Source organism: Callospermophilus lateralis, chromosome 5 (genome assembly GCF_048772815.1).
Source record: "Callospermophilus lateralis isolate mCalLat2 chromosome 5, mCalLat2.hap1, whole genome shotgun sequence".
In the NCBI taxonomy this organism is placed as follows: Eukaryota; Metazoa; Chordata; class Mammalia; order Rodentia; family Sciuridae; genus Callospermophilus; species Callospermophilus lateralis.
Genome location: NC_135309.1, coordinates 151,406,534 through 151,427,351, shown reverse-complemented (window position 1 = coordinate 151,427,351; position 20,818 = coordinate 151,406,534). Strand labels below are relative to the sequence as shown.

General features: G+C 37.9%; 1 protein-coding gene across 5 annotated transcripts in view; it reads right to left on the bottom strand.

Annotated features, from left to right (window-relative positions):
- Positions 1-20,818, bottom strand: part of Ghr (growth hormone receptor) — a 250,364-nt gene that overhangs the window by 60,573 nt on the left and 168,973 nt on the right. For all 5 annotated transcript variants that reach the window (XM_076857434.2, XM_076857432.2, XM_076857433.2 and 2 more), the window contains one exon: positions 15,263-15,328. In XM_076857434.2, coding sequence (XP_076713549.2) covers positions 15,263-15,328 — 66 coding nt within the window. The remainder of the gene's footprint in view (positions 1-15,262; positions 15,329-20,818) is intronic.

Here is a 20,818-nt window from a genome sequence, read left to right as displayed (position 1 = left end):
ATTTGGCACACTGCTCTGCTCTGCATTTGACTTGTAACACTCCTAGAAACATGGGAAAATTAAACAAAGCCATCAGATTTTCCCTACCTTTTTACTTTGCCCCTTGATTTCATTGTTTTATTAACACCATACAACAAAGCTCTTGTTGCAATTGGCTAATAAGTCTTATTCATGTTGAAGAGGGACTCTAATTCTGCCTTAAACTTTGAATAACACAACTCAGGGGTTTCTTCTCATACAGTTCTCAACCATAATGTTATAATTACATTGTTTTCTCAGCAGCATCACCCACATACTATAATTATAGTCAAAGCTAAGGCTATGTTTATAATGTACTAAAGCAGATAGAATTGTTTCACTTTAAGTGATTCATTTACCTACTCTGTTGGGAACAGAAAAGCATAGTTAAGAAGAGTTATTGTTCTAATATGATCTATCTGAACAACAATTTTAGATAATAAGAAGCCAAAAAAGAAAATAAAACCTCAAAACCTCAAACAAGAAAGTATGAGATATGATGCTCAGTCTGACACCACGTGACTGCAAACTTGAAAATCAAGGGTGGGCAAAATAATGGAGGCTCTGTGCTGGTGGTCACTGTGCAGTCTCAGGGATGCCCTTGCTTGATCTGCTTGCTGTGGGGCATGACTGGTCACCTCAAGTCAGTTTGCAGCATTAACATCATGGCAACATTTTCTATCTAGTTTCATAACCTAAAGGATCACTACTCATTCAAGTACAGAATGTCTATTTTACCGAACCATTCATTCCTTTAAGACATGTTTTATTTGTACCCTCTATGGGCTAGGCATTCTTCCAGGTGCCAAATATATGGTGAAGAACAAAGCAGAAATTCCTGTCCCCATGCCACTTAATTCTAATGTACTTTACACCTGTCTTATTTAACTGAGTGAACAACAACAACAACAACAACAAAGCTTTTATTTTATTATGGGTGTTGTAGACTCAGCCTTACTAGGTGGCATGATAAAACTTCACCCAATCAGTTATCCATGGAAACCCACTATTTTCTTGGTACTTGGGCATGAATCTGTCTGGCAATGGAGAATGGAGAATGAGTGGGATATCTGGGATTAAATTCACTGGGTTCTACAAAAAGTCTACATTGGGTTCACTGTAATCAGCTATGGGAGCCTGTGCCAGCCCTCTGACATTGATATGAGCAGAGACACAATTCATTTCCAGCACACCTGTCTGTTTCCCAAATCCTCTGATCTGAAATGTCTAATAAAACCTTGACATTCTTCAACATACCTTGCCCCAGGAACCTTAAGTGGATAACACTGTCGGAAACCTAAGTATGATTTGGTGGAGGGTGAGCCAGGTCTAGGTACGTGCCGCCTAGTGGTTCTATTTAAGGCATTATTCTTAAGAGTCTAATTTTATTGTTTTCAGAGTAGGCTGATGTAAGAACCAATTCCAAAAAGCAGTTGTATATGGTGCAAATGATGGTCCCCTTGGTTCCAAGACACACAAGAGCTGAGGCTAGCCCTCAAAGAAATCAGTCAACAACACTAAGAGAACTGAACAGTCTTTTAAATGAAATTCTCTTCATTTTGGTTATCATTTTGATTTCATCTTGTCTATGAGAGCTTGAATAACGATGCTACCTGTACTGCTTCCAGTCTTAAGGCCTTGATCTGCGATGGTGGGGCAGAGGTGAGTGGAGAGGAGGCAGGCTCAGCAGCCTGGGCCAGGGCAGGGTGGCCACATATAAACTGTCCTCTCTAGGTCTCCAAGGCAAGCGGAAACAAACAAAAGTCTACATTAATAAAACAGCAGCCAATTATCTTCTTTCTTTTTGGTTTGGGATGAAGCCTTTTGTTTGTTTCTGAATTGATGAAAAGCTAACCCAATGGGATAGAATGTAAAGGCTTCGTGGCTATGGAGTCCTGGACTCTCTAGGGGGCTACAGTAGCTTTCACTATTACCTGATTTTAGTTCTAAGAAATCTCTCACAACAGTCGAGCCTGTGTACAAGAAAATACCACATGCCAAATAGCAGCAACGAAATCCTCAGACCAAGGTGAGCTCCTGTGTGACCTAGAGCCAGAGCTGTCAATTCTAGCAAAGACATTTATTTTTCCTTGAAATCAAGTATGTCTTTCAGCATCAGTCCTTCAGGACCACACACTTCAGCACAACCCTTATAATGACTAGTTGGCTGAAACTCACACACGTTCTGTTTTCCCATAGGAATGTCCTAAATTATGTTCACACAAGGCCCTTTCCACTTTTCTGAGACATAACTGGACACTAGTAAGGCTAATATTGTAGGTTCCACTGTGAATGTGAGTTTTGTTTACCTGAGAATGGGTATTGAGTCCATGTGTTCATGAGGGCTTCTTCTATTTTTATTATAGAATTCATAAACACAAAATGGCATGGTTTAATTAACTTCTATATATTTATCACCCAGATTTAACAAATACCAATAATTTTAATAATCTTGTTTTGTGTATTTCCCCAACTAAGTTTTGAAATCATGTACTTTCACCCATAGCTAAATAGACATGTATGTCTAAAAGCTATGAACTCTTTCATTTTAAAAAATGTGTTCTTTTGAGCTAGATATGACAGTAGAATATATTTTGACATACTATACAATCATGGAACACATCTTATTCTAATTATGATCCCATTTTGTGGTTGTACATGATGTAGGGATTCACTGCGGTATATTTATATATGTAAACGGAAAGGTCAGATTCATTCCACTATATTTTGTATTCCTGTTCTCCCTCCCTTCCCTTCATTCTTCTTTTTCTGATCTACTGAATTTGTATTCTTCCCCCGCCCTCTTGTTGTGCATTAGCACAACACATATATACACACACATCAGAGGAAAAATTCAACCTTTGGTTTTGGGAGATTGACTTATTTTGCTTAGCACAGTAGTTTCCAGATCTATCCATTTACAGGCAAATGTCATAAAGTCATTATTTTTTATGGCTGAACAATATTCCATTTTATATATAATTTCCTTTAGCTTATTGCATTCATTTAAAATGTTTTTTATATATATTACATTTCACTATCCATTCATCTGTTGAAGGTAATCTAAGGTTGGCTCCATAGTTTAGCTATTGTGAATTAAGCTGCTATAAATATTGATGTGGCTGTGTCACTATAGAATGCTATTTCAACTACTTTGGTTACATACCGAGGAATGGGATAACTGGGTCAATGTGATTCCATTCCAAATTTTCTGAGGAATCTTCATACTGCTTTCCTTCGTGGTCGCACCAATTTGTAGTCCCATCAGCTATATATGAATTTACCCTTTCCTCCACTTCCTAGCCAACATTTATTGTTTGAACTCACATTTTTAATAATAACAATATCCAACCTGCACTCAGATTTTCAAAACTATTACAAAAAACATCTTTTGCTAGTTCATTTGTTTGGACATAAACAAGTTCACACAATATCCCTTAAGTCTGTTTAAATCCATGAAGTCTCTCTCTCTCTCTCTCTCTCTCTCTCTCTCTCTCTCTCTCTCTCTCTCTCCCAGGCTGGTCTCAAACTCCTGAACTCAAGTAATCTCCATGTTAAGCCTCCTGTGTAACTGGGATCACAATGCCTAACTTATTTCTTTTTATTACATCATTTTGGGGGAGGGTTGTTTTTGAAGAAACCAGATAATTTCCTTTAGCTTATTGCATTCATTTAAAATGTTTTATCCCTCTTATTTCCTATAAATTGACAGTTTGATCTAGAGGTTTAATTTGATTCAATCCAACTCTGATGGGCAGAACTATCAGGAGTGGTTACAGTGAACTCTTGTGAAAGGACACCCAAATGTCATGAGATAAAGAGGTAAGTCAGATATGGTTTAAACTGCTGTCAATTGATTCACCAGAACACAGTATACCTAAGGATTTTATCATTCACCAATCATCTTCCCTAAATCTATTTTTTTTTGTCATTAGGGGTTGTAAGTTGGTGATTTTTAAAATCCTTCCTTTTCTTCTGCATTTATTAACTAGAATACAGCTACTTAAAACTTATTTAGTCTATTCAGTTGCCCTGAAATAAAATTCATGCAAAAATTCAAGGTAATGCTTATTTTCCTTGATGTAGCAATTTTTAAAATAATGAGTAGATGCCCTAGTAATCTCCAAAAGTGACGATCTTTAAATTAAAAAGAATCATTATAAACTATGGATGAATATTGTCTTGATGTTATTTTGAGGGACTGAATTTTTTTTTCCCCAGAAGAAAAACACGTGTGTTTTCTTGATCACCTTTCCCCTTCCACTTTCATTTCTCTGTTCTATCATCCCAATGTTTGATCAAGGTCCCTCTATAAAAGTGACCAAAGGCAAGGATAGAGACTAGATGACATCTAAATATCCCTACGTAGGTCTCCTGGGGAAACTGCTGTGGATATTTAAGGATATGCTCACCCTCAGGGAGGGGTCAGTAAACACACTGTGGATGTTTGGACACTGTGATGATCTCATATGGCTGAGCTATGCTGGGTCCACACCACTGAGCATAGTGACACAAGAACCCTCATCACCAGCAGCCTACGTTTCTCTGAACCCTCATGTTTATTGAGGTAGTAATAGGTAATCCCTTGAAAAGAAGTTACCTGGTCAACTATTGACAGGAAGGATTGATGCACTTTTCCGTTTTTGGATATTCATAATACACAAAAACAAATTAGAGCTGCTCAAAGATTCTTTAATACAGAGGTCCACTTAGCTTTGCATATCCCAGTGCTTCCCAAACACTGGAAGAAGTGTGGGTTACATGTAGTAAGGTCTGAATTCTTGAAGGAGTATATGAAAAATCACTTACAGAGGGGATTTCCCCCTCAGAACATTCATGGATTGGGTTAAATTGCATTCCCCAATGATATGTTCAAATCCTAAACTTTGTTACCTTAAATGTGAATTTAATTGGAAAAAAATATCATTGCAGATATAATTAAGGTAAAGATCTTAAGATGAGATCATTTTGGATTAGGGTAAGCTCTAATGGCAGGTATCCTTATAAGAGAGAAAAAGAGAACAGAGTTACACAGGGAGAAGCTTAAGTGAAGATAGGCCAAGACTGGACGGATGGGTCTACAAACCAAGAGTCACTGAATCTGCCAGATCCTAAGAGATAGGCATGTAACACGTTCTCCCTGGAGCCTCCAAGAGAAACCAGTTCTGATCAACACCTTGATATTGGACTTCTGAGCTCCAGATCTATGAGAGAATAAATTTCTGTTATTTGGCCACCAAGACCTGTGGTGACTTGATACAGTACTCATAGGAAACAAATAAAATATGCCTGAGCAGCACCAATGGAGATCATTTTATTTTATTTTTAAATATTTATTTTTTCAGTCATAGGTGAACACAATCTCTGTGTTTATTTTATGTGGTGCTGAGGATGGAACCCAGTGCCTCACATATGCTAGGGGAGTGCTCTACCTCTGAGCCACAACTCCAGCCCAATGGAGATCATTTTGGAGTGTCTGAAGCAGAGCTCTGATATCAGTATTTGCTGAAAATACCCTGTGCCCAGAAAGAATCACCACTTAGGATCTTGGGTCCTTTAAGAGTGAGCTGTCTTTCTATGCTAACAACCCCTAGGAGTTTGGGCTCTTCCTGTGGCTTTAGATTGACCAACAAAGTTCCTTGAGGCCTCCCCGCCCTACCAACTCTTTCTCTTTTTCCAGGGAAAGTAGTAACAATGAAAATATTTGGGGGTCATCCCTTGACAGGTACATAAGAAATGGTTACTTATTGTAGATGGTGATGATGTTCAAAGTCATACAAGCTGAAGGAGGTAATTATGGGCTCACAGAGGAAAAAGACAGAAAAATCAGCCTCCTGCACTCCCTCTTGGGGGCCTCCTGTCTCATGTTCTGGCTATCTGAAGTATGGCCTCCCTGTCAGGCATCCCTTTGGGGGCTCCCTGCTCTTCTACCTATAAAGGGACCTCAACTTTGATCCAGATCAAAGCGCTAAAGGTAGAGAAAGAAAGCAATGCTGATTGAAAGAGGGTATTTTGTGCTACAGAATTTAAGTTTTATATTTTGTGGAAATAAATGGCAACTAAAAGACATCGATAACATTAAGATTTTATTTTTTAATCAAGTTTTTTTTTTCCACACTAGGTTGTACAGTGTGGAAAAAATTCTCTGGGATCTGTAAGACTTTTATTTCCTTGAAAAATATACCTTTCAAGTACGAGATGCACGATACTAGATGTCTTTCCTATCCTGTCAGGATATGAGTTCCAGTTCATCTATTTTGAGTTTTCCAATTAAGGATGCTCAACTGGTAAAGTCTATGCAAATATTACCAAATCCAGAAATACCTCCCAAATCTGAAACATTTCTGGGCCCCAAAATTTCAGAACAGGACTACCTAATCTATAGTAGAAGCAGCAGTAGGAGCAATAGTAAAAATAACAAAATATCTAACATGTATTCCAGATCTGCTTTGTGCAAGAACTTTTCTATGTAGCCATCTGCTCTTCACCATGACCATTTGAGAGAGATGCTGACGTCTCCATTCATAGGTGAATAAATTGAAGCTCATGGCATATTAGCAGTACAGCTCATGGTCTCCAGCTCCCCTAACCCCAAAGTCCTCCTCACATAGCTGGGGAAGGGGGTATCCAATTAAAACCAATAACCAAGCTTGCCACAGCCACTTGCCTCAATCACCTCCAAAGCTTTTGTAAGATTTTTGTGTTTGTTTTCCCCTCATGGGGTAAAAAGCAGAAGAGGTGGTACAGCCACTGCTCTGACATTTGAGGAAATAGTTGCTACAGTTGCTGTACTAGTGTTAATGCTGGTGGAAAAATGCCACTCTTGAACACCTTGAAATCAATGGTAACACCACTCCCTCCACTGCCCTTCTCTATTTGCTTCCAGGTAATTCCTGGACTTCCACATGATATTCACTTAATATTCTTAAAAGTTCCCATTTTGTGCAAGGATCTTGGCTAAATCACACATGGGGAGCAGAACATATAAAAATAAGGAAGACATTCTCTGCCCTGGAATTAGTCTCAGTCTAGAAAGAAAAACCCAACATGTCTACAAGCCTCTTGTGTTTCAATGCAAAAGATGCACAATTTCAAAAGGTTTTAGAAATCACAGAAAGAATTTCTGTCACAGTAGGAATTGTATCACGGGTTTCTCCATCTCCTGAAGACTTGAAAGGAGTTTTTCTGGCACAGCTGCATGGTGGCAGGTACACAAAGCCATGTGTGTTGACAACAAAGAGCACAGATGAGCTCTCTACAAATATTTGCTTTTTTAATACTTCAAATTTGGACCTTAAAATTTCTATTTATCAAGGAACATAAAGATAGAAAAAAAAACCTTAAAAAATTTAGTTGCTTTTCCACAATACATGAAAAAAATCAAAAGATAACCTGCCATAGTAAAGACATGACTTACATTTGAGAATATCTTAAGGGTTCATGAGCCTCTGAAAATTCATCTATTCTGATGTTTTAAATTTTCAGGTTTGTAAGATTTACAGTGCAAAATTTCCTACAGGGAGGATTTCTTACCTTTATTTTTCGGCATGAATTCAGTGGTGGAGTCAGTTTATAAAAGATATACAAACATGCAAAATCAAGTTTGCCTTCCAAGTGGAGTTGTCTGTTGCACTGACTTTTCATGAGATCGATATTATGTAATAGTGATGGCATGTCTCAGCTGGTCACTTGCAAATAATTGCCCATGGTATCAATTGCCAATAATTTCCATGTGTTCAGTTTTATTTGATGGAATATCTTTAGTAGCAAAGAGTGTATATGTTCACCCTGATTAGCAGATACAGTAAATCCTTGCTTCATAATATAGCTTATTTCAGAAGAGTTGACTGTGAAATAAAGTATTGAGGTGAATCCTGCATTCACATTAATACCAATTGAAGATAATCTTTTGCAGGAGACTAAATGATGGTAAACTTTATAACTAGTCTCATAAAATTCCATATTATATTAGGCGTGGTGTCACATACCTGTTACTTGAGAAGCTGAGGCAGGAGGATCCCAAGTTCAAGGCCAGCCTGAACAAGTTAGTGAGGCCCTGTCTCAAGAAAACTTAAAAGGGCTGGGAATGTAGCTCAGTGTTGCATCACCAGTACCACCCCCACCACCAAATATATATTACAGAAATTATCATTTGTCTACTTAGAACATAGGTCAGCACATTTTTGTTGTTGTTAAAGGACCAGAGACAAAATATTTCATACTTTGGAAGCATGTTCTATACTTCAGCTATTCAACTTTGCCACTGTAAAATTCCCTCCCCAAGCAGCCACAGGCAAACTGAAACAAAGTGACATGGCTGTGTTCCAATAAAACTTTATTTATAAAACAAGCATCTGGACTAAGGTCCAGTTTGCCAAACTCTGGTTTAAATAATTGTTCACCTAAAGGAAAAAAGAAACAAAACCAAAAAGCAGAAGTAACTTGTTTTGTTCCATATACTGTGAAGTATGTACAAATTAATTTACTATAAATCATATATATTTAAAAGCCTTAACATGATAAGTTATTTATTCATGCCTTGAGTTATTTTTGGTTTAAATACTTATTATCTCATATTGCACGTATTTTGCCTTAAGGCACAGTATTATTTTAGTTATTCTTTAATGATACCTATGCTTTAATGATATCTACTTTGTTAAAGCCATAAAAATTTTAAATAAATATGATGTATATTCTGCTTTTTCAGGATAAAGATTAATTTGTATTAAAGTCAGGCCACACCTTTATAAGATTCAAGATTTTTATTCAGTGAACAACTGTGCTTTATCTGAAAAAATTCTTCATGCAAGTAGGAACTGTGTGGACAAAGGGTCTTTTTGGAATGACAGATTCAGGTGTCCTCTTCTAGTAAGAGACCCCTGAATGCAGAAGCTGAGGTTCTCTTGAGAGCAGTAATTAGAGATGGTTGTAAAACTGGGGGATTAAAGATCAGATCAGCAGGTTGCAGGCAAGAACACAAAGGTCACAACCAACTCTGAGGTGCTTAACTTTCTAGTCACAAAAAGTGTTCACCACCCACTAGGGTCACCCAGGGTAAAAGAATGTTTGTCTTGGATTTCATTCGTGAAAAATGTGTGTTGTGCTTTGGCAGAGAAACAATGCTAGGAATTAGTATATAGAACATACACAGGCAGCTGGTTGCAGTTTCACACACCTGAAATCCCAGCAGCTTGGGATGCTAAGAAAGGAGGACCGCAAGTTCAAAGCCAGCCTCAGCAAAAGTGAGGGGCTAATCAACTCAGTGAGACCCTGTCTCTAAATAAAATACAACATAGGGCTGAAGGTGTGGCTCAGTGGTCGAGTGTCCCTGAGTTCAATCCCCCATACCTGCCCCCCCAAATAGAGAATATTCACAAACGAACAGAATTTTTAGGGAGATGTTTAATCATTCTTTTCAGAATTAAAAAATACTCACTTCTAAAATTAGGCCTTTTAAAGACTGATGTCTACAAACAAATTTCTAACTACTATTGTTTGTTTTCCAAAAAAAAAAAAAAAAATAGAAGACCTGGCTATATGCATACCACAAAAAGGGGACTTTATTCCAGTGTAGTGTAAGTGTATGCCTAGAGAGGAACAGGTCTCTTTGTAAGTAAGTGGTAAAATATCTACTTACCATTGGTTATGGCTCAGCAGAGAGCTCAGAGTTGATGGAAAATTAAAAAAAAAAAAAAGTTAAGACTTAACATTCACCCTACAAAGAATTCTGATCTCCCTACCATTATATGTGAAAGCAAGGCAGTGTATAGCAACATGGATGAAACTAATGGCCATCATTATCTGTGTATTTCAGGCTGGAAAACTGTCACTGCCAAGTTTGTATTTGCAATAAGTGAACACTGCTATTCACTTATGCACTGTTACCACTGTGCATTATCTCTACTTCATTTTGCTTATCTATGGAGAGATACAGCAGTGCACTGACAATATCGTCCTTACTCTCTAGGTAGGGAATTGAGTGATTCAAGTGTGCTGCCTTCTGGGTACCTACATTTCTCCTTATATAAAATACTTAGTTCTGCCTCCTTCTTCCTGTTTCCAGGAAGCAGGAAAGGAGATGAATGATATCCCTAGAATGCTTGGCATCATCTGGAGATCAGTGCTGCATGTGAGTCAGGAGAGCCAACATAAACACTGTTTCCTTAAAAGGGATCACAAGAATCTGTGTTTACTTACTGAATAATTTACCAAACCCTTTATAAACAAGGAGACTGTCAGGAATTCAAAGTCAGCTTCAATGTCAGAACCTAATGTCAGTACTGCTCTCTCATGCACGTCCAATGCTCAAGTTCTTTTTAACAAAGAAATGCTGCACATTCATGCTTAGATGAATATTGAAGCAGGCCATCTTGAAGCGGGCCTTGCTTCTCTTATGTAGTACTTCTTTTATTGTGTTGCCAGCTATGAATCCCTTAATGTTGAACACATCTGATAAAAAAGAATGCTTAAAGCTGAGATAGTCAGTCAGCTCCTGTGGGGGCAGTGTTGGACCACAGGCAGGAGCAGAGCTAATTCATATTCCCTCATCAGCTGAAGCGCCAACAGGATATAGCAATGATGCCATGAGGTGTGCAAAGTGCTCCAAGGTCAAACTGTAACACCAAATCCATGACTGGAAGTTAAGGTTCAATGGAAGACTTTTGAGAAAGACTAAGTATTTATACTTCGCAATAGGCAAGAGAAATTTCTACTCCTATGTCTTTATCCCTTCCCTTTTATTCATGACAGCTAAAGAACACAGAGGAAACTCGGTGATAGCTAGAGAGTACTTATGATATTGGGGAGAGCATGACTTCTAATTTTTTTTTTTTTGCATTTTTTTATGCATGTGCAAAATTCAACAACTGTTGGGCTGGGGTTGTGGCTCAGTGGTAGAGCACTTGCCTCACACACATGAGGCACTAGGTTTGATCCTCAGCACCACATAAAGATAAATAAATAAAATAAAGTTATTGTATCTATCTACAGCTAAAAAAATATTTAAGAAAAAATTCAACAACTGTTCATTAAACATTCAGCCTGTGCCAGATACTTTCCAGGTGCTGTAGAATACAGGATTTATAAGATCTAATCCCTAACTTTGCACATAGCACAGTTTATTAATATGGGAAAGAAAGAGCATAAGAGTTTGCATTAGGTTGAGCCAAATAAAGTGATGAGTTTATGATTCATTGTATATGGGCAATTTCACAGTGTTTGATCTAATGCATATTGGAATAAAATAAGATCCATGAGAGAATACAATATATTCCACGTACATTGGGGACAGATACCACCATAATTACTTTAAATATAATTCATTCAACAATCTTATGAGTAGCTACCATTAGTATCTCTTCATTAGAGATTAAAACAAAACAAAACAAAATACAAAGTACAGAGAAGTTATGCAACTTAAGCAAGATCAAGCAGGAGGTAAGAAAAAGAACTGGACTTAAACCAGAGGCTGCATTCTTAAACCCCCATGCTAAACTACCTCTCCTTCAGAGGATGATGTGATATTTCAAACATGCTTAAGGAAGAATTTATGAAGGATTCTTTCAGACCAGGAGAAAAGAGGTGGGAATTCTGGTGAAGGGGATACAATGCAGGGAACATAATATAGGGTGTACTTTGGACACAAAGGAGATAGGGTGGAAAAGTGCATATGATCTGTGTTCCAGAACTCCGTGAATACCTGGGAAGTGAGTTTATTGGAAAGTTGTTGAAGGTGATTATAGAAAGGAATCTCTGGATTTGAGGTAAATAGCAGAAACTCATCTTGAAGCAGAGAGTAGGGTGGCTTGAAATGAGGAAAACCAGGAGGTAGGAAGGAAAGTTGGGAAGTTAGAGCAAGAATCCAGCCAAGAATGCACAAGGATCCAAACCAGCAGATGGTGTTTACTATATTCAAGTTTTGTCTTGTATTTTTTTATATTGCTAATAAGCCCCTTCCCCACAAAAATATAATCAAACTTGACAGCATGTCTCTCTGGAGCAATGGAGGGGAACATTGGTGATAGGAGGCCTGAGGGACCATGATTCGTCCTTGAGAAGTGTGAGTTTGTACATTGGTTGGTTAATTGATTTAGTTTGTATACCTATTTTGCTATGAAAGAAAATTTAGAGGAAAAGAAAACATTTTTCCAAAGTCAAATAACATTATGGGTTGAGAAAATCTGGAAAAAAAAGTGTTGTTTTTTTTTTTTTTTAATTAAAAAGTGAAAGCCAGGCACAATTTTAAGTTCATTGGAGAGGTATTGAAGGTGACTGATTATACAGAGGAATCTCTGTATTGGAGGTAAATAGCAGAAACTCATCTGGAAGAAGAGACTGCTTGTGAGCTTGTAAACTTTTGGGGATTTTTTTTGCAAAAATTTTAAGGAATTAATTTGCTGTGCTCATCTGACATGATGGTCTTTGGGGATCCTGTCAAAGCTTTACTCTGGCCTCACTCATTAATGTTTATGTTCAGAATCTCTGTTTGTTTTGTTGTTTTTTTTTTTAAATCAGATAAATTTATGCTTCCAAGTACAGTAAATGATATTTTAATATTTCCCCCTGTTAGATATTCATTTTACTTTGAGGTGGAAATGCCACTAATCACAAAATTTACACTTTTATGGTAATATATGAAAAGTAAAAACAAAAAATAGGAGAGGGAACCCCCTCCACACAAAAAAGATGTACAATAATCTAAAAATTTCTGTCTGTATACTTGATAAAATCTCATGAATTCAGCCCAAATGTTCATCAAATCCCCATTTTTATTTTAGGCTCCCACCCCTGCAATGAGGATTTGTTTTGAATCTGAGATATTAAAAAACAAACAAAGGAAAGGTATAAATTATAATTGTATATTCTTGGCCCATTTCCTGTTGAACCCTACCTTTTTGTGTAAAATTAGCCCCATAGAGAAATGTGAGCCCCTTGATATCAGGACAGTATCTTTCTTCTCAGGATGCAAACCTACATGTTGGGTGCACAGCAGGGAGTGTATATGTGATATAGTCACATGGTACACAGTGACACAGTGAGGTGATGTGAACACTAGGGACTGTCACATCTGGATGATGTACTCCTGATGACAGAGGTGGCCACACGTTCAATCATGTGCCCTGTGGCAGGTTGACACACAGAAATCACTTTGTCACAGGTAATGTTTGATAAGGAAAAGCTGGAAAGGTAGACCCTTGTGTGAGGAGGTCAAGGTCCATGTGATTGATCATATATGAATGACAGTCTTCTAACTGATCATGAAGACAGGAAATCATTACATGCCAAATGCCCAGTATAGGAAGTTATTCAACACATCCACCGTGTGTCTGGGTATTTTCAACAAGATGCAATGGGTAGGCTTCTTAAACCCTGCGATGGAAAGCAAAATGGCTTGGAGAAATCATGCTATCACTTGAGGGAAAAGCAGAAGGCATTGTATTATTATGTACGTGTGTGTGGAGGACGATTCCAATGTGATGCATGCACCATTAGCAAGACATTCTTAACTGATGCCTCCTCATTTTCCTACAGAAAGTAGCAATAGGTCATATTATCTGTTGAATGAAGGTTTTGGAATATACTAACTGGAATAACCCAAGCATAACCACTCCTTTTATATAAAACCCCTTATGGCCAATTAGGGAATAAATTAATATATCTGTTGCATCTAAAACAGGAAGGTTATAAAGAGTTTATGGTCTGAAAGAAATGACAAATGGATGACATTTGTTAAAAATTGCATCAATCCTTATTTTTGGATCATCTCCAAGGAAATGACATTTAAATCTCACATTAGAAATTTACTCTGCAACTTGTCATAAAATCCAAATTATAGTTTTATGACATTAGTATTACCAACAAAAATATCAATAGCTGAAATTCAGTTAGATTCATTGCCTTTCCTTCATTTATTGCATAACAGGGACTCTGGTATATATTTCAACTGCTAAAAAAATCTATCCCTATGATTTAATTCAACAGGTATCTGCAATGATATCAGGAATTTTTAGGCAACATATGGGATTTAGAAAAAGCATAAGACATGACCATGGACCTACAGTCAATTATTTCACTCATGCAGACCACACAATCTGATGAGCTCTATGCACAATGCTATCTACATACTAAAACATCAGGAATAAATGCTATCATGGAACTATGAACACAGTTCCATCGAAGCTAATATAATTTGGATCTGGAATATTTCCTAAAGTCTCAGCAGGGAGTGTATATGTGATATAGTGATGTTATTGGTGATGTTTTGGGGAAGTGATTTGGGAAGTTTTTGGGTCATGATGGTTCTGAACTTATCAGCAGATTAATCCACTCAGGGATTAGTATTTAATAGCATTATTAGGAAATGGTGCAAACTGTAGGCAGTGGGACCACCTTGAAGGGAACAGATCCTTGGAAGTGTGCCTTGGGAACTATATCTTTATCTCTGGTCCCTTCTCTGCTTTCTGGCCATTACCAGCTAAGAAGCTTTGCTCCATCAAACCTCCTCTGTCATGATATTCTGCCTTACTACAGGTCCAGAATCAATGGAACCAAGTGACCATGATAGATAGAAACCTCTGAAACTTGGAGCCAAAATAAATTTTTCCTACTTTAAGTTGATTTTCTCAAGCATTTTGTCACAGTCTCAGAAAGCTGACAAATACAGATGCATACAAGGTAGAAAAACAGGGTCTAGAGAATGTGGGGAAGTTTCCCCAAGAGCTGATGCTTGAGTTAAGTCTTATAGATGAAGAGAAGATTGTCAAAGGATAAGAGGGGAATATGTAGTGTCATTTCAGAGAGAAGAGAGAGTTAACATGAAGGCAGAATTTTGAAGCATAAGGCAATTTGGCCAGAGAGACAAGTTTAACCTGCCAATGAAATCATTAGATAAATACTTCGAAATAATAATAATTTAAAAAAGGATTTGTAAAAGCAAGCAATTTCCTCAATTTAATTAATAATTGTTGACCCATGATAAGTCAATTCCTCATTTCTAACTGCATTAATTTGGCCTTACTTGATCCCTGAGCGTACGCAAAATAGAAAAATAAAGAAATCACCTTGTAAAACAATTAAAAAATGAATCCTGAAAAAAAATAGTTTTTCTTGTTTGCCAGTAAAATTTTAACTCAATTGTCCTTCCAGTTACCAATATCCCAAATAAAATAGAGAAAGGATAGCTGTTTGAATTATACTAATGCATGGAAAATATCACTAAAAGCAGTAAAACCACTGAAATTCTTACTTGTCCTCAGGCCTGGATTAACTCTTTGCAGACTCTGTGATGCTTTGCCAAGGGTAGCTGGTGTGACTGGAATGGAAAAGAAGAAAACCATTAGTCATCCCCATAAAAACAAACAAACAAGCTATCTGATGTGACCCTCTTACAACCACACTTCAAATGATAAAATATGACCTGCTTCCTTTTGAAAATGAAAATTGCACCTATCCACTAAAAGGATCTCTTAACAATCTGTGCAAATGGAAACCTTCTGTTCTTCATTACCTCTGGTCTCATGCCTAGACACAATAGGGAACAATAAAGCAAAAATGCCTTTCTATATTATTTAAGTCTAGCTTGTGAAAATAAGGAAGAACATAAATTATTTTTTTGAAAACAGTAGGAAAACAATTCAGTCAAAAAAAGTTTATTTTTAGAAATAACGAAAATAAACACAGGAGCCGTCCAGGGAGTGGGGAAAAATGAGGGTACTTAAAAAGTTGGACAAGAGAGAAATGGAACTTTGTAAGGCAAGATGGGTGAAAGTCAACTACTATAAAAGCAGTTATAATTTGATTGACACTAGTAGTAGGTTACATTAAAAACAGACAAAAATGGAAAATGATCAATGTGGTTACCATTCCAGCAGGGTTGCTTTGCAAGCATCTCAGCTACAAAAATATGTGACTGTTGCCTGGGCCTGCTGAAGATGTTTCTCCAGGATTCCCAAAATCAGATCAAGTTATCTATAGGTTATTCTTAGAGGGGCAGTGTGGCCCCACAAAAAAACACTGAACTTTACCTCCAAGCCAGTAAGTATTTCGTTGACATTGTGAAGTATATATTTGGTCTTCCTTCTGTTTCCTGACCTAAGAGCTGCTAGAATCCTTGGAATCTCTGGGGCAGTAAGTGTTCTTTTAATGAGTTGACTGGTATCTGGAAGCTCCCTTCCTCAGGATGGGTGTTGGCACAGGAAAAACCAGTGATTAGAGAATTGGGACTTTTCAGTCTTGCTCCTCAACCTCTGGGAGGAGAGAGGACCTGACAGTTAAACTGATCAATAATGACCAACGATTTAATCCATCTTGCCTATGTATTGAAGCTTCCATGAAACTCAAAGGTCTGGGTTTGGAGACTTTACAGTTTACTGGACTCTTGGAAATGCTTAGAGGGCATGGATGTGCTGGATCTGCCTTTTTGAAGCCTCACCCTATCCATCGGGTTATCTGGAAAGATTGTGGAATCTTTGGTAACAGACCAGTAAATGTAAATAAGTATTTTCCTGAGTTCTGTAAGCTTTACTAGCAAATTAAGTAAACCTGAGGAAGGGATCAAGGGAATCCCAATTTATAGCTGATCAACCTGCTAGAAGTACAGGTGACAACCTGTTATTTTCATTTGGTGTTTGAAGTGGGGCACAGTCCTGTGGGACTCAGTTCTCAATTTGATGCTATCTCCAAGTAGAGGGTGTCAGAACTGAACTGAATTATAGGACATCCCATGAGTATTTGCCAGAGAGATGGTGCTAGTGGGTAGAAATTCCTTCACGTACTTTGTTGACCAAAGGTCACAGAAGAAGTGTTCCATATTGTGAGGTGTTGGGGAAGGCCCCAAATGGCTACAGTTAGATTGCCTCACTGAGGTTTCTGGTGGGCTTTGTTATGTTTTTTGTTTTGTTGTTAGTATGTAGCCAAGGCCATGAGTCACCCAAGTCATAGTTAGGATGTAGTCAAGGTCAGAAACAATTTGATTCAGTTTGTGCTCTCAAGATCATAAACATTTACATCAGTGCCCACTGATATACATCGATCTATCGATCGACTGATCTATCTATCTATCTATCTATCTATCTATCTATCTATCTATCTATGTCAGGCAGTGTGCCCTCTTTGTTTGGACTATATATAAAAAGGGGTCTAAATGGAACTGACAGAGGCAAAAATGGAACTGGCTGGGGGCTGAAGCTGGAGGTCATTGCCACCTCTGAATAAAGCATGTCTACTATCCTAACTGCTTCTTGCATCTTCTACCTGCCTGGATCCCAAATCTGTTTCCTGGGTCTGAGCCGCAAAACAACAAAGGGCATAAAGGGTACAAAGTAGGAGAAGCTGAGTATTTTTTTCCCCTGTGTCACCTCAGGCTACTGATCTTTTGTTTCACTCCTTAATAGAAACCCTTACGTCAAGAAACCTGTCTCTGATATAAAACAAGAGGAGGGAAAAAAAAATGAAGGTAGCCTAGGTAGTGAGCTGACCTACTCCCATCTTTCTAAATTTCAGAGCTGGTGAGCTCAGTCCACTGGCCTCCTGGCCAGTTTTCAGTCTACTTTTTCACGAGTTCCTTCTAGTTAGTTAACAGGTCAGAAGCAGCTCTTGGGTCTGTTATGCATAATAGAAAGTCCAACTGATAAAGCTAAGAGATCTTCCCCATCAAAGACTGAGCATTCTAATCCTTATAAGTTTTTTCCAGTCTGGGTACATCATTGAAAGTATTTTCCTAAGGAAAGTAATGTGTTGGGGTTTTTAGTGAATTGATATTTTAAAGTCATTAAAATATTTTAAATTTTATAGTTATTTGATTTGAAAGTGTTTCATTTTATTTTCTCTTGAAATCTTACTATTATTTTCATCTGTTGAACCTCATTTACTCCCATGTGTAATAAGGAATTATAACAAAAGTAAACAGAATGCACATTTTCCTGAAGTATATTTGCACATCTATTTTATGGTGACCAGGAAGCAAAATTGTATTTTACAACACTGGCCTCAAGTCTACATCTTTATTATTGCCACTAACACCTTGAACAAATCTCACCACATCACCAATTCCTTTCTCCAAAACAAAGAACATTTTGTTTTATTATCCTTTATCCCAAGCTGAGCACTAGAATATCACTTTGATTAGGTTTCAATAAGTTTATATAACTTCTGTGAATGACCTGTTTCACTGACAACTATGCACTGTCTGAGAATGTTCTGATCATTCAAAGGAAGAGGAAAGCTAATAAAAATTATAATGAATAAATAAGGCTGGGGCTGTGGCTCAGCGGTACAGCACTCACCCAGCAAGTGTGAGGCTCTGGGTTCGATCCTCAGTACCACATAAAAATAAATAAAATAAAGGTATTGTGTCCAACTACAAGTAAAAATTAAATATTTTAAAAAATTATTATGAATCAATAGAGTGGGAATAAACTTTTGGAGGCTATAAGTAGATTCATGGCATAAAAGTAGTGTCAGTTGCATAGACCTATACTTATCTCAAAACCCATAAGGTTGTATGCATCCAATAGATACAGCTTTTTGTATGCCAATCACCCCTCCATAAAATGGTTTAAAAACCAAATTAATTATGGAATAGCACAGAAACACAAGTTACTTTGATCAAAATTATCCAGCAAGTCTGTCTCAGTTTTCAGCTTGAAACTGAGAAAACTAACAGACAACAGGGTCCAGGTCTCAGATCAGCTATACAGTTAACAAGTTTTTCCAGAATGATCGTTGAAATGAAATATGGAGGTCAGTTCTGAGGCCCCACATAGAGCACAGAGTCAAACCTCCAGTTGGGAAATTGTTGGGGAGCCCTGGACTCCCTGCATCTTCACAAACCAGGATTTTGCTTTCCTTGCTAACGGACATCTGGTGCTTTCCCCTTTATGGCATATTTGGTGACATTTTCATGAAGCAAAAAGTCTTACTAAGCTAACACTCTCTGCAATATGTGATGAATCAAGACATAAAAGGAACACATGACATCCTTGTGGAAAGATCACAGACTTATGCCAGGGCTAAGAAGACTCTGGTTGCAAAAGGAAAGCACAATGAACAAAATTGTGCTGTCTTAGCCAATGGAGGTGTCACGCTCAGTCCTCAATTTTACTTAGTGTCAAAACCATGTACCTAATGTCTAAAAGTGCTGACCAGTAAGACAAAAGCAAATAGAGGGAGATCCCATGCAAAGAATCACAACTTCAATACTAACAAAATTAAATGAAGCCATTACAGACTAGTCTCAATTATGATCTGCAGGGATCCCACTTATAATCTATTTCTAATAGATCAATAAACATTTCTAGAGGGCCTTTTAAGTGCTGGGGTGATAAATGAACTAGCTGCAGCTCTTGACCTTGGTGAGCCCATGATTTTAGGGAGATCCACTAGAAGAGTCGTCAAGCATTGGAGGAGCAATGGGGTAGCCTTTGACAAATCTGGGCAAGCTTCTTGGGGAAGGTGACTCCTTGAGACAGGAGCTAAATTTGGAATATGCAGTCAATGATGAGATAGGGAAACCAGGAAACCACTGCCCAAAGGTGCTAAGGTAAAACATACCTTGAGCTTGTCAAGAGCTGTGATCTGTTGGAGCAGAATGGAGTCTCTGTGGTAGGGTGTGCTGAGTTGGGGGAGAAGTCAGGTGCACATAGGGGAAGTTCTTTCCAAAGATCTTAATTTTTATCCTGCAAGCACTGGGGAACCACTGACTTGCCCTACTTTGAGGTGGAACGCCTCACAGTGGAACTCCTCACAGTGGACTTGCCCAATAATAGGGTCCTAAGACTGGAACTAAATGTAATTTAACCTTCCCTCTTTGTGCCCAACTTTGTAGTCAGCTTTCCAACCCGTGCACATATCTGGACCTCTGTTTCTCTGGCTGTAAAATGGCAACGTGTATCTATAAGTTTCAATCAGAACATGCAAATCATTTAACCTACAATATAAGTGATTAGTGAATGTAAGATATTATTTCTATTATTATTGTGATGGTTATTACCTAGATACTATCATCAGGAGCATTTTTTTTTCCCATGGAGAACTAGACAGAACTTTTACATTGAACTTTATGGGCTTGGGACATGGCACTTATGAGGACCAGATAAAATCAGAAAGACTTGAGCTACTTAGAACTACAGAACCTACACACAGCCCTTTGAGGGAGGACCTATGTCTCTAAGGGACTCCAGGGAAGTAGTATCAATGGGGTAGACTGTGGAAATCCATTTATATCAACAGTTCAGCTTGAGAATAAATGCAATCAATTCCAGTTCTCTACTATACTATTAAGGGAGCAAGAGTAGGAGGTTCAATGTTCTGGCAAGTACTGTAATTTACCAGTTGTACACCAATGGCACTCAGAACCAGCTCTGAACACACAGTGAGTAAAACATAATAATACATTCTGCAACCACTCCATGCAATAACAGGAGAAAATGCATGTAAAGTGCCTTGCCCGGCATCTGGCATAAAATAAACATTGGGCAATATCAACTATTGTCATTGCTGTTAGCTTATGGTTATGACAATGATACTGATGATGTAACTCTCCTGGAATGTTTATTTCAAGACTTCCTCTGAGTGGTTTTGCTTTCTCCCTCGGGCAGCTTAATTGCCTGCCACCCAGCAGCTGCAGGTACCGCTCTTACACCCCTGACAGTAATTGTTTATTTGCTTGTGCCCAACAGTGCTCGGTGAGTTCTTTGGGCTGAGAATTATTGTTTTCATCTTTATAAACTATTATGAGCACTGGGTATGGTACCTAGTAGAAAAAATAGAAGTTTGATAAATAAATGAGGCAGATGAAATGATT